The following is a 13965-nucleotide window of genomic DNA, read 5'->3' on the forward strand; positions in this document are numbered from 1 at the left end:
CAAGCCCAATTAAGCAGCTACACTTTAGAAACAAGCCCAAATACACCTGAGAAACAAGCCCAAGCCCAAATAAGCAACTACACTTTAGAAACAAGCCCAAAAAACCGCAACTACCAATATTAACAAGCAACTTTACAGAAAAATAAGCCCAAAGTCGCTTATAATAAGCGGACATGGCAACACTGGTTTGGGTGGCTATGGATTCTTCCTCTACTGTTTTTTATTAGAACTGTTTTATTATACTCCGCCGTAAGGCGGTGTCGCGTGGCAAACATTGCAGATCTACAAGCTCACAACACAGTGGGTGAGCTTGTAGATCTGCTATATTCGAATGATAATTATTTATTCATATTATTTCACCATTCCCAAAATAGGGATGCCAGGTTTAAACGCCGCCTGGTGTTGCATTTTATCACTTATTATGCCATTATGTCAAGGATAACATAACATTTTTACATTTCAACCCTACACCCAAACTAAATCTGCTATGTATTTGTAAGTACTTTTTTAAAGTACTGTAGTTAAGTACAATGTTGAGGTATTTTTTGGTTTACTGGAGTATTTCCCATTTTCAGTACTTTTAATCCACTACATCTCAAAGGCAAATATCGTACTTTTACCCCACTACGACTATTTGAAAACTTTAGTTACTAGTTACTTTGTAGATTTTGATCATTATTACAAAACATACAGTAACCACTTCAGCCCTATATACATTTCAGCCATTTGAAAATAGCAGATCCACAAGCTCACAATGCGTCACATTGACAGAAAAGCCAAATGTATCTGAAACATCCTCGCTTCAGAGCACACAGATTTAAGATCCCGATTCGAATGTTTTCTCTGTTGCAGTATGAGCAGGAGGATCCGAAAATAATAATTTGTCAGTGAGAAAGGAAGCACACTGACTGTATGCAGATCTTTGCTCCATGAAAAACATGAACATGCTATCATTACTCCTGACTGGAAACAGTTAGGAGTAATACCTGATTCATTACCTGATTGCCATCTGCAGTACAATATAGCATTCCAATCTTAAGTGGTACCTTACAGCAGCACTATGTAACTTTCCTCTTCTACCCTGGATTTGAACCCGGTTTCCTGCTTAAGTGCTGACATTTATTACCATTGAGCTAATAGAGGCTGCCTGCTTGCTCAGGGGATAAATTGAATAATCTGAATCAAAGTTTTTTGTCTGATCTTGTGTCTAGGTGAGACATGACCTTTGACAGGATCTACAATTCTAAATGTCTCAATAGAAGAGCAGGGAGACAAAATACAACCACCCCAATTGTACATGTTATATTGTATTAACATAATCTACCATACAGATTGGACAAAATGATATTTTATTCATTAAAAAAAAGTTACATAGTGAGGCTTTAACTGAGGGAAGGATGAAGCCATTATCATTACCATGATAGTATTTACTATGTATTTAGGGGTGTAAACAATGAATCAAGCAAAAAAAAACAATGGAGTGATCAGATTAAACTAATATCTGCTCTTTACGTCACCAAAAACTATCTTTGTTCCATATAGAATTTTTTTTAAATGTTTTACATACAGCAATGAACAAGTTTATTTTCAAAGCTTCTTCTAAAAGGTTTCGTCAGGCATTTACACTGTGGGACATGATGGCTTTAATCACAAGGCTGTCATCTTGATACAATACTGTATTGCTGTCCAAAACGGTAAAGACTGTAATATTGTAAGACAGTTATATTTGATAGTCATATATTAGTGAATTGCAACCTTTATAAAGCATTTAGTCATGTATAACACCTTAGTGTTTCAGCAAATTGCAATCTTGATAAAACACTCATGTAGACAATGAAACTTCAAGTCAATCAGAATACATTAAAAAAAAAACATTTAATCAAACATTCAAGGGGCCCACTGTTTGGAAACAAACAACTGGTATTTAAGTTAGTGTGTTAGAACTATTAATGAGAACAGAGATTAAGTGGCAACATTCGTGGATAACAAAGATGGGAAATTTGAAAAATATTTCAACATATTCTATTGTCGTAAACATCTCAGCGTTTTGGAATGCCGTTATTGACACTTAAATGTAGGTTGGGTAGCTCAACATTGAAACATTTTGAATTACAGGATTACATTTTGAATACTGAAATTGAATTGCTTGTTGGAAAAAAAGTGACCAAGTGCCAGCTATGATAGGCTATATATCAAGTGCCCCACCAGTTGAAGCTGTACCGTGTTGACATTGCCCAGTTTATGTCATAAACATGACAATAACTCTTAATGTCTGGCAGTTAGTTGCCTTGGTAATCATCACACACATGTCCTGCAAAAGGGGAAAAAAAGGGCTACAACATACAGTAGCACATTCAGCCCCTTTCCCAAGACTCATTCAGTGTAACTCCAAATGCTAAGAACTTCTGTACCTTTGTTCCAAAGGAATTACTTTACATGTAAAATGACCTTTTTTTTCTTTTGTCTAGCTCTAGCCAGTCCATAAGCTAAAAATTATTTCTCAAAAACATATTATAAATTACAATTGAACTCTCAGGCTACAACAACTGTAGGTCCACAGTACTTCTGTTCAACATCAGTAGTACCCGTGTGCTGTGCTTGCCGGCCGCAGGTCCAGAATAAATAAATGAACAATAAATAAAATACAAATAAAAACTTAAGACATAACACAAACTGATGGACACGTCATCATGGGCTGATGAAACTCTTGTTTGCCTCCCTCATCTCACACAGTGCAGGGCACAGAACTCATTGAAATGGCATGTACTCTTATGATTGACAAGGTCTGAAAATGTTTAGCTGGAGGTAATGCTAGTTTTAAAAAAAACAAAAAACAAGAGGGGTGAGCATCAGGTCAACACCAACGTGTTAATCTTGACGATAGGGAGGACAGAACACCGACATTATTCACCACGGGTCCAAAACAACAAGAACGGGATCAAAAGGTTGCAACGGACGAGAGGTTAGGGTATGCCTAGCTCCAATCGGAACCTCTCCCTCCGCTATATAGCTCCAAGATGAGGTTCCACAGCGGCGGGTGCTGGCAGGTGACGACACCGGCGAAAATTGGCCACTATGCATGATTCTTACCTTTTCCCCCACATCGTATCCAAAAAGTAAAAGGTCAGCTCCCTGCTTTCAGTCTCAGATGTCAGAAAATTTTAGCGGCCAAGAAAATGTTGCCGACGGGTTGAAACAAGCGTTTAAATCCCTTTTTTTTGTCAGCCTGTGGACAGTCAACCCCCGTCCACATGCGCTGTACTGCTCCCGTAAGATTCCATTAGGAAAAAAGCTTGTTTCAACCCTTCGGTAAAATTTTCTTGGCCGCTAAAATGTAAAACATCTGGGAGCAAGGGGGCTTGACCTTTTAATTTTTGGATACGATGTGCGGAAAAAGGTAAGAATCATGCATAGTGGCCAGTTTTCGCCAGTGTCGTCACCTGCCGGCCCCCCTACGCTGTGGAACCTTATCTCGGAGCTATATAGCAGAGGGAGAGGTTCCAAATGGAGCCAGGGTATGCCATCCTTTCTCTGACAGCACTGAGACGAGAGGTTGGGGTATGCCATCCTTTCTCTGACAGAAAGGCTAGGGTATGCCTTCCTTTCTCTGGCAGCACTGAGACGGCGGCACGCCCCAGTCGTACACGTAGGACAGCCTCAGCTTCACCTCCTCCTTGCAGAGCCTGCCGTCGCGCTGGAGCGTCTGGTGCTTCTCCAGCATGTCCTCCAGACTCTGCTTGTGCGTCACCACGTACTTGTTGCTGCACCCGCGCGACTTGTACTCCGTGTCGAAGCGCGGGTCGTGCGTGCGCCGCACGTCGACCGGCGCCAGCCAGGCGCCCAGCGACACGTCCTCGCTCTGCCACGTCTTGAGGTAGCCGGCGTTGAGGCTCACGTAGCGCACCAGGTCGGCCGACAGGATGTAGCCGCCGCCCAGCGCGTAGGGCAGGTAGTAGTCGCACAGCTCCCAGGCGCTCTCGCGCCACTTCCCCGCCGTCTTCACCCGCCCTCGGCCCGAGAAGAAGCCCCAGTACAGGCGGCTGGGCTCCTTCGCCTTGAGCTCCTCTTTGAGGATGTCCAGACGGGCGAACGTGTCGTCGTCCGCCTTGAGGACAAACTTGAAGTCCACCTTTTGGTCGAGCCACGAGTACATGTGTATCAGCTTGAGCGTCAGGTTTTCGTACGAGTCCCGCAACTCGGGCAACAACAGCAGATCTTTGTGACGCCCCTGCTCCGTGTTGAGGTTCTGCAGGTCCTCGGCGGGGAGACCCTCGGTTCCCACCACGAACATAGCCAGGACGTCAGCATCCCTCTTGGCCAGCCAGGTGCTACGGATGATACTCCTGCGCTCCGTATATTTGGGTCCAGTCGTGATGAGGACGACCAGGAAGGCCGCTAGGTCCTTTGTTCCGGGAGGGGGAGGGTCGGGGTGATCCGGATGGGGTTGTTCATGGGGGACATGGGCGCGGGGGGCTCGCCCCGGAGGGTCCAACTGGCCTTGCTTCAGAGTTTCGGAGGTACATTTGGCCAGAAAAAGGAGAACCGTAGCGAAGCCGCACACACCGCCTATGACCAGGGCCGTCTTGTGGCGACACACTAGACGTAGCAGGTTCATGGTGCTGAACCTATAAACAAAACAAACTAGAATTAATTGATGTTGCACCTTATTCCCTTCTTCTATTACAAGGATCTTCAACAGGGGGTCCGGGGACCCCTAGGGGGTCCGCAGAGTTACTACAGGGAGGCCACCAAATCTTCGTGTGATAGGATTTTTTTTTTTTTTACATTAACCAGTTGTACCCTAGCATCTCTATTCTGAGGGGAACATTAGCCGAAAATAGCAGATCTACAAGCTCACAACGCCTCTGTAGATCTGCTATTTTCGGCAAAGAGGCTTGGTGTAGAAGGGAAAAGGGCAGACCAAGTACCAAGTTTTCCAAATATTGAGGGTTTAAGTGGTTAACTGTTAACTGTCCAAAAATACATATCAGCAACATGAATGTTATCTATGAAATCTATGTGCCTGCAACACAATTCTATACGATATTTAGTGGGGGTCCCTGCTTCATCTCTCTGTCAACTAGGGGGTCCTTGGCTTGAAAAAGGTTGAAGACCCCTGTTCTATTACATTTCATTGAGATAGTGAGGGGCTGCCTTACTCTGGTGGCTAGGCTAACACACACACACACACACACACACACACACACACACACACACACACACACACACACACACACACACACACACACACACACACACACACACACACACACACACACACACACACACACACACACACACACACACACACACACACACACACACACACACACACACAAAGCATTCAATGCAGAACTACACAGACATGACATCGTTGTAACGTTACATATTGACAGAGGAACGGTATCACTACTTGATGTTAATATCTAACAATAGTAGATTAGCCTGGGCTTCATAACATACAATATTGCATCATCAACTGTTTGTTTTAGAACGAGTTGCTGCTGTTTGTAACGGTCACTTTAAAACGCCACCCTGTGCAGACAGACATTGATGTGAATGGATGGTCTAACAAACAAACAAACAAACAAACCACAGTGGTATTATTAAGATTATTTTTTAGCTTACTTTGAGAGGTTGCTGCTACACTGAAGGCCAGACATGTGTGTTGCATCCACATCCTGGTCGAATAGTGGCAAATAGAAGCCTTATGTTATGAAGTGCAGCAGAAATATCAGCAGTCTGCTGCGTTCATTTTGTTCTCTTCTTGGCTGGCTGGCGGCGGAGTGGCGGCTGCGGTTGTGTCTGCAGGCGGAAACGGAAATGGCGTAATGTGTGTGCAGAAGGAAACGGAAATGACGGACAGTGGTGGAAAAAGTACAGACATTTGTTTTTATTTTTTATTACATTATTATTTGTTTTGTTGTAAAAATATCAATACTGCAATAATATGGAAACACTCTGTAACAAGTACAAGTCCGGAATTCATAATGTACTTGAGTAAAAGTACAAAAGTATTGATATCAAAATGTACTTAAAGTACGAAAAGTAGAAACTACTCATTATGCAGAATATGTCCTATGTCAAGTTTTCAAATGTAAAAAATGTATAAACACCTAACCCTATTTAAACATTTGACATTTGACATTTTAATGCTGTATGGTGGTTCTCAAACATTTTCATTTTCATCTCAAGGACCCCCAAAAATGTATATGTATTTATTTGGCTTCGTACCCCCACAAAGATTTTGTGCGAGGGGTGGAGGGGCCCACAGAAGAGAGGATTTGTTTTAAAAAGATTCTATAGATGATTCCCAATTTTTTTTTAACATTTTCAAGATTTGTTTTTTTAAATAAAAACAATCGTATAGGCTAGATCTTACAGACTGCTATTTTTTTTTATAGCCTAAGTATGACCCCTGGGGGTTCACGGACCTATATCATCATCACCCTCATCATAATTAGCGCTTCTGCTATCAATTATTTTGAATAATTGAGAAGCGTGTTTTCTTATATGTTCTTATATATGTCTTAAATGTTTTCGTATATCGTGAATCGATTAACCATTATATTAATTATATTATACATTATATTATTTTATACTTCGTCACACAACGGTCGTCGTGCAAAAATTGTGAACATAAAAGATCTAAAAGCTCAGAACACGTTGCATTGCGGCAGGTTGTGTGAGCTTGTAGATCTGCAATGTTCATAATGATTAGAATTTTGGGACATGCCCAAAATAGGGATTGAATATTCATCGATTATTTTATTAAATTATCGATTACAATTAGTTTGATTAACTGTTGCACCCCTAATCATCATCACCAATACAATACATACAACTGTTACATCACACACAGGTGCAGTGTGTGCTTTTCACTTGCGATACCAGATCTGTAACTTCTTCTCACGTTTGATCTTCTTCTGGAGCTGCAGTACGCCGTAGAGGAGGGCCTCCGCTGTTGGCGGGCAGCCCGGAACGTAGATGTCCACTGGCACGATGCGATCGCAGCCTCTGACCACTGAGTAGGAGTAGTGGTAATACCCGCCCCCGTTGGCACAGCTTCCCATGGAAATGACGTACCTGGGTTCCGGCATCTGGTCGTACACCTTCCGGAGCGCCGGGGCCATCTTGTTGGTCAGGGTTCCGGCCACGATCATCACGTCGGACTGCCGGGGGCTGGCGCGGAACACCACGCCGAAGCGGTCCATGTCGTATCGAGGGGCCGCCATGTGCATCATCTCCACGGCGCAACACGCCAGGCCGAAGGTCATGGGCCACAAGGAGCTCCTGCGAGCCCAGTTGATCAGGTCGTCCAGCTTGGTGATGACGTACTCTCCTTTACCGCTGACGGCCGCTCCTGGTTTGGCCGCAGCTACTGCTGTGCTCTTCTCCCTGACTGGAGCTACACTTGTGGAGGAGGCATTGTCGCTCTTAGCGTTTAGATGAAGACTCTTCCGTTGGATAGCAAATAGTGAAATTAAAGGCCTAGATGACAAGCAGCCAAACGATGCCAGACGAGGTACAACCAACGCCGCCATCTCTGAAACTCTGGTTATTCGAGGACTGTCGTTAAGTCATCATCTCAAGGCGTCACACTGATGATGCCATAGTGATGCTAGCCGTGCCCAAATATGGGCGGACAGCATGACGGTGGATCGTGAGATTATGAATTAACAAAAATATTCACACAAAAGATGCAAATATTTTAACATCGACTTCCTTGGCCTATATGTGGCACTAGAAATCTGGCACTGATCGGTGTTGCAAGATTAGCCACGGAGGGACATATGGACACAAGGACACACAAAGAATTGGGGGACATACTGTATACATACATCCTGATGAACGTTTTAGACGGCTCGCTCCTTAGGTGTCAAGCCATAAATAACAAAACAAGAGTGTCACAACGGCGTGGCATCCCTGTGCAATCTGTAGCCAAGGGTAGCAAGTCACTAGGTGTGCAGTTTGTGAATGATGTCACGGACATCATGACGTCATCAATATGATGCCAGTCTTGCCCAAATATGGAGTTTCACTTCACAACCATTGTAGTTAAAAGTGAATTGTCACAAACAAAACTTAATTTAGCAACTGCTAACAACAAGATAATTATCTTGGGCTCAAGGACTTCCTCAGATGTTTACTTGGCAACTTGGTGAGATTGATCACAGTTATTTTACATAGCCTTGATTCAGCATCACAATATCCTCCATCTGACTAGACAGTAGACGAACATGTCTAAGTATATATGTACACCGACAAACCAAATCCGACTGACAAATGTGGCAGTGGTGAGGATGAAAAAGGCAGGGAAACGATTTGAAATCGCCTGCTACAAAAATAAAGTCATGAGCTGGAGATCTGGCGCGGAGAAGGACCTGGACGAGGTTTTGCAGACAAACTCCATTTTTGTGAATGTGTCCAAGGGTCAAGTGGCTAATAAAGGTGACTTGTCCAAAGCCTTTGAAACAGACGACTTAACAGAAATCTGTAAACTAATCTTAGCTAAAGGAGAGATGCAGGTGTCAGAGAAGGAGAGGCACAATCAGTTGGAGACGATGTTTCAGGACATCGCAACGATCGTGGCAGAGAAGTGTGTTAACCCCCAGACCAAGAGGCCATACACGGTCAAACTCATCGATCGGGCAATGAAGGACATCCACTACTCTGTCAAGGCCAACAGGAGCACCAAGCAACAGGCTCTTGAGGTGATCAAGCAGTTGAAGGAGTCAATGCAGATCCAGAGGGCACACATGAGGCTGCGGCTGGTACTGCCAGCCAAGGATGGCAAGATGGTCAAGGAAAAGCTCAAGCCACTGATCAAGGTGGTGGAGAGTGAGGCCTTCGATGAGCAGATGGAAATGGTTTGTTTAGTGGACCCGGGCTGCTACAGGGAGATTGACGAGCTGATCCGCTGTGACACAAAAGGAAGAGGCTCTCTGGAGGTGCTCAGTCTGAAGGATGTGGAGGAGGGAGACGAGAAGCTAGAATAGCTCCCCCAACGTAGAAGCACCCCACGATCCCGCATCTATTTTGACCCAACCCCTGACGATGTACTCTGACATGCATTCAGTCACAACAACACATGGTCTGTCTGTCCGGCTGCAACATTGCGTTCTGATGGACAACAACGGTAGTGAAGGCTAAGCTCAGTAGCCTAGCCAGGCACAGGCAAAAGCAGCAGCGATCACTATCGCTGCCTGGCTGTAGGAGCAGAAGAATTTGAGGTCAAAAAATTTAAACACAGGTCAATTGATTACAGTTGTTCGGTCGTTTTTACCAGGTGCACCCCCTGGTAAGAACTGTCATATTGTCTATGATAGACAATAACACCAAGGGGAACAAAGGGTCCACATAACAGTGTCTTTGCACAGTGGTTTCTTAATCTGTATGTCCCAAATAACATGAAGCACAGCCGTAGTCCTCCATGTTTCTCTCGATCACCGTGAGTCTCAAAGAATCTCTTGCAGGTGTAACATGAATCATCAGTAGTTCCCAGTCTTTTTCATCTCAGACCCAAAAGACATATTTGGTGTCTCAAACTTAAAAAAATACATTATGAAATAACCACAAAAGATAGTGAAAATAGCAGATAAGCTCCCAATGCTTCACGATGTGACGCATTGCAAGCTTGTAGATCTTCTATTTTCATTATTTCTCCAAAGTATTTTGGGAACATTTCTGATTTGTTTTGAAAATGGTTAGAACTTTTGTTTTTCTAATTTATTAATTTCTTAAAATTCTAAAAATCTTTTGAAATAATTATGAAAAAGTAAATATAGGAAACGTTAAAAAAAAGTGATGTTTATCCTACTCACATTTTTCACAATTATAGAAATAAGCTAACAAAGTGGACGTTGGCCTTAATGGGTGTCAAAACCTTTTTCAAAGGGGGCCATGTTTATGAAAATACCTCGGCCGACTATACATCTCCGGTCATATTTTACCTTTGGCCCACAAGAAGGTCTCATAAAAATGCATTGCATAACAACAATTTGATTAAAGCAGTACTATAACTTCCTATTCTACCCCGGATTTGAACCCGGTTTCCTGCGTAAGAGCTGACATTTTTGCTATCGAGCTAATAGAGCCGGCCTGCTTACTCGAGGGATAAATTGAATATTGACCATCAGGTCAAAATTCGTGTCAGATCCTGTGTCTAGGTGAGACATAGGATTTCACAGGACCTTTGACACAATCTAAATGTCTCAATAGAAGAGCAGGGACACAAAATACAACCACCCCAATTGTATACGTTATATTGTATTAACATACTCTACCATACAGATTGGACAAAATCACATTATAAATGTAAATGGTTAACATAAAAATAATATCTCAATCACATTTTATTCATACATAGTGAGGCTTTAAACCACAGCACAATATCAATAGTCTTTTGCTGTGAACAAAACAATGCTGTCTTTTTACACATGCACTGCATACTATAGCAAACACTCCAATAAATGCTCTTTTGTTCAAATGGCAGTGTAGCCAAATGTAACCAGGTGTGAAAAGGTCTCCCATTCTTTTATTATTATAAAATAACAAATTAAAAATGCCCGTCACATCTTGAGAATGAAACAACACAAGGAACAAGCAGTTGGGAATCCTAACAAATTCTACTGAGAAATAGCCTATCTGCCCATGTTAATTTCAAAATGTGAATGTATGAATTTTACATGAATATATTGGCGGGCCACAAAGAAATAATACATACAAGAAAGCCCCTGGGGCCAGACTTTGGACATGCTTTAAACTAACACGTTTCTCAAATGATATTCTTTTGCCGAGATGGCCAGTCAGTTTGACTAACGCCAATGTGTATGACATCACAATGTCATCATCGCACCCATGTACAGTTATTTTACTTTAAAAGGAAATGTCATATAAACAAAAGTCATTTAGCAAAGAAATCTATCTCACTGCAGAAAAGTCATCTGTTGGTGTGACATTGCCGTTTCCACGTCAGTTCTCTCTTCCCATTTGCAGAACAGAACAGAACAGAAGGAACAGACTTAGTACTGAATATATTGGTGTGCTTTGCCTCTATTCTCACTGCAAGAATGCCAGAGTTGTCAGTAGAAAATGTGGTTGTTCACCCCCTGGTGTTGCTCAGCGTGGTCGACCATTTTAACAGATTAGGCAAAGTTGGAAACCAGAAACGAGTCGTTGGTGTTCTTCTTGGGTCTTGGCAGAAGAAGATTGTCGACGTTTCAAACAGCTTCGCCGTCCCATTCGACGAGGACGACAAGGATGACTCGGTGTGGTTCTTGGACCACGACTACCTGGAGAACATGTACGGCATGTTCAAGAAAGTCAACGCCAGAGAAAGAATAGTTGGTTGGTACCACACAGGACCAAAACTACATAAGAATGACATCGCCATCAATGAGCTGGTCAAGCAGTACTGCACAAATTCAGTGTTGGTCATCATTGACGTGAAGCCTAAAGACTTGGGCCTGCCCACAGAAGCATACATATCAGTGGAGGAAGTGCACGACGATGGAACTCCAACTTCAAAGACATTTGAACACATCACCAGTGAGATCGGAGCAGAAGAGGCAGAGGAAGTAGGAGTCGAGCACTTACTCAGAGACATCAAGGACACAACGGTGGGCACGCTGTCCCAGCGCGTCACCAACCAGGTGAATGGCCTGAAGGGGCTTAACTCAAAGCTGCTGGACATCAGATCCTATCTGGAGAGAGTGGCCGCAGGCAAGCTGCCCATCAACCATCAGATCGTCTACCAGCTGCAGGACGTCTTCAACCTGCTGCCAGATGTAAACCTATTGGATTTCACCAAAGCCTTCTACCTGAAGACCAATGATCAGATGCTGGTGGTCTACGTGGCCTCTCTCATCCGCTCAGTGGTGGCTCTGCACAACCTGATCAACAACAAGATCTCCAACCGAGATGCAGAGAGAAAGGAGGGACAGGAGAAGGACGAAAGCAAGAAGGAGAAGAAAGATGACAAGGACAAGAAAGACGACAAGGAGAAGGAGAAAGAGAAAGGCGATACCACCAAGAAAGATGAGAAGAAGAAGAAATGAGTGTCTCCTTTTTTGGTTACCGTTTTCCTCTCAGATTATGCCCCCTTCAGCTTGATGGAGCTCATATTGTCCTCATATGCGTACAGTATGTGGGTCTGCAGCTAAAAGTAGTGTTCTGTATGGGCAGCGGTGTCATCTGAGGTGTTGCACAGCCCTGGGTTCAAGGCTTGAAAATAGTTTTTCCCTGTGGCTGTCCACAAAAACAAAAAATTGCAAAAGAAAATTAAACAACTAAGAATCCTGAACAGATGCTCAAAACGTGCATTTGACAGTGCTAATGATGCAAAGACACAGGACATATTTGTGTGTCTTTGTTATCTTTATTTTTTATGCTTGTTTTTTATTACTGTCACCTTGGTGTTGTGTGGTTGTATTGTTAGGATAGCAGTAGCACACTAATGCAGAACAGTCTAGCCGGCTACTGGTGTTGTACAGTGCTGCTGGTAAATGGTAGAATCTGTGCTGTTGATTTCGCTCTTGAGTTAAAACAAAATGTTGTGTTAGGGACCCATATGGTTCTATTGACACTCCGGATTTTGTGTGTATTGTGTTTTATAAGATGAGAACATCTTATAACGGGTGTGGCTTCCCTATACAAATTGTGTCTATAGATAGCAAGTTACAAAATGTGTAAATTTGTGAAGGACATGTGTCTGGGCTATGGATTTCCGATCGAGTACTTATGGCCATATGGAACTCCATATTTGGACAAAGAGAGAACATCAGTTTTTGGAGACCTGGAGTCATGTCATACTGATGATGACATCGGTAATCTCCATATTTGGGCAGAATTTGGCATACATGCATGCATACAAGACAGCTGACCTCTTCAGTGCCACGTTTTAAAAATAAAAGAACAGACGTTAAAAGAACCTGGGAGAAGGATAAACAATGGGTGAAGCCGTGTGGGACAGTAGTGTGCTCTGTCTGTTCGATGTAGATGGGACGCTCACCGCAGCAAGACAGTTAGTGACTCCAGACATGGCAGAGCTCCTGAAGAGGTTGGGGAGTCGGGTTCGTATCGGGGTGGTCGGGGGGTCTGACCTGGACAAGATCAAAGAGCAACTAGGAGACGATGTGATCCAGAGTATGGACTATGTATTTGCAGAGAATGGTCTGGTAGCATTAAAGAATGGAGAACTACTCTCTGTCGAGTCCATCGAGGCCCATATGGGAGAAGAGTTTCTCCAAGATTTCACTAATTTCTGTCTCAATTACCTGGCTAAGATTAAACTCCCCAAGAAAAGGGGGACGTTCATTGAGTTTCGTAAAGGCATGCTGAACATTTCACCCATCGGACGAAGCTGTACACAAGAGGAAAGAATCGAGTTTTCTGAGTTCGACAAGACAGAACGAATCAGGGAGAAGTTTGTGTCCGTCCTGAGGGAAGAGTTCAAAGGAAAGGGACTGTCTTTCTCAATCGGAGGTCAGATTAGTTTCGATGTGTTTCCAGACGGTTGGGATAAGAGATATTGTCTGGGGATCGTGGAAAAGGACAACTTCTCCACCATTCACTTCTTTGGAAACCAGACCAAACCTGGTGGAAACGACCATGAGATCTACTCTGACCTGCGTACCATCGGCCATGAAGTCTCCTGCCCTGAAGACACACGTCAACTCTGTCAACAGCTGTTCTTCTCATGAGAGAAAGAAGGATGTTTTCAAGATGGAGTGATATAGATTTTATTTTAGGAATTACGTGTTGATGCATTTTTGTGTGCATTAAAAACATTTTAAAATATTTGATTATCAACAACCTAATAAGAAACGCCAGTCGATCGCCAGTCAGTTTGTATGTAATGACATCACGCAATGACATCACATGACATCACAATGACAGCACACAAAGGCATTGATGACCTCCTCGGCAGTGGCAGTAGTATCCTCAGCGGCCACAGAGATCAGA

The 13965-nt window shown here is 43.3% G+C and overlaps 5 protein-coding genes across 5 annotated transcripts; 3 read left to right on the forward strand and 2 right to left on the reverse strand.

Moving 5' to 3' along the window:
- Positions 1-2469: 2469 nt before the first annotated feature.
- b3galt6 (UDP-Gal:betaGal beta 1,3-galactosyltransferase polypeptide 6) lies at positions 2470-5785 on the reverse strand. Its single transcript, XM_080424359.1, has 2 exons — positions 5629-5785; positions 2470-4625 (listed from the first exon to the last, which is right to left on the reverse strand). The coding sequence occupies exons 1-2, from the start codon at positions 5661-5663 to the stop codon at positions 3587-3589; spliced, it is 1074 nt and encodes a 357-aa protein (XP_080280485.1). The 5' UTR covers positions 5664-5785; the 3' UTR covers positions 2470-3586.
- Positions 5786-6878: 1093 nt separating this feature from the next.
- Positions 6879-7544, reverse strand: LOC308082544 (NADH-quinone oxidoreductase subunit B 2-like; the record flags this gene model as incomplete). Its single annotated transcript, XM_080424362.1, has 1 exon — positions 6879-7544. One exon carries the CDS (start codon positions 7542-7544, stop codon positions 6879-6881), a length of 666 nt encoding a protein of 221 aa, XP_080280488.1.
- A 720-nt stretch (positions 7545-8264) lies between these two features.
- Positions 8265-8999, forward strand: LOC308082549 (ribosome maturation protein SBDS-like; the record flags this gene model as incomplete). The annotated part of the gene is made up of 1 exon (XM_080424367.1): positions 8265-8999. The coding sequence occupies exon 1, from the start codon at positions 8304-8306 to the stop codon at positions 8997-8999; it is 696 nt and encodes a 231-aa protein (XP_080280493.1). The 5' UTR covers positions 8265-8303.
- A 2073-nt stretch (positions 9000-11072) lies between these two features.
- Positions 11073-12059, forward strand: LOC308082542 (26S proteasome non-ATPase regulatory subunit 7-like; the record flags this gene model as incomplete). Its single annotated transcript, XM_080424360.1, has 1 exon — positions 11073-12059. One exon carries the CDS (start codon positions 11073-11075, stop codon positions 12057-12059), a length of 987 nt encoding a protein of 328 aa, XP_080280486.1.
- An 891-nt stretch (positions 12060-12950) lies between these two features.
- Positions 12951-13703, forward strand: LOC308082543 (phosphomannomutase 2-like; the record flags this gene model as incomplete). The annotated part of the gene is made up of 1 exon (XM_080424361.1): positions 12951-13703. The coding sequence occupies one exon, from the start codon at positions 12951-12953 to the stop codon at positions 13701-13703; it is 753 nt and encodes a 250-aa protein (XP_080280487.1).
- Between the last annotated feature and the right edge of the window lie 262 nt (positions 13704-13965).

The sequence above is a fragment of the Gymnoscopelus braueri genome, assembly GCF_963280865.1.
Source record: "Gymnoscopelus braueri genome assembly, chromosome: 3".
Taxonomy (NCBI): Eukaryota; Metazoa; Chordata; class Actinopteri; order Myctophiformes; family Myctophidae; genus Gymnoscopelus; species Gymnoscopelus braueri.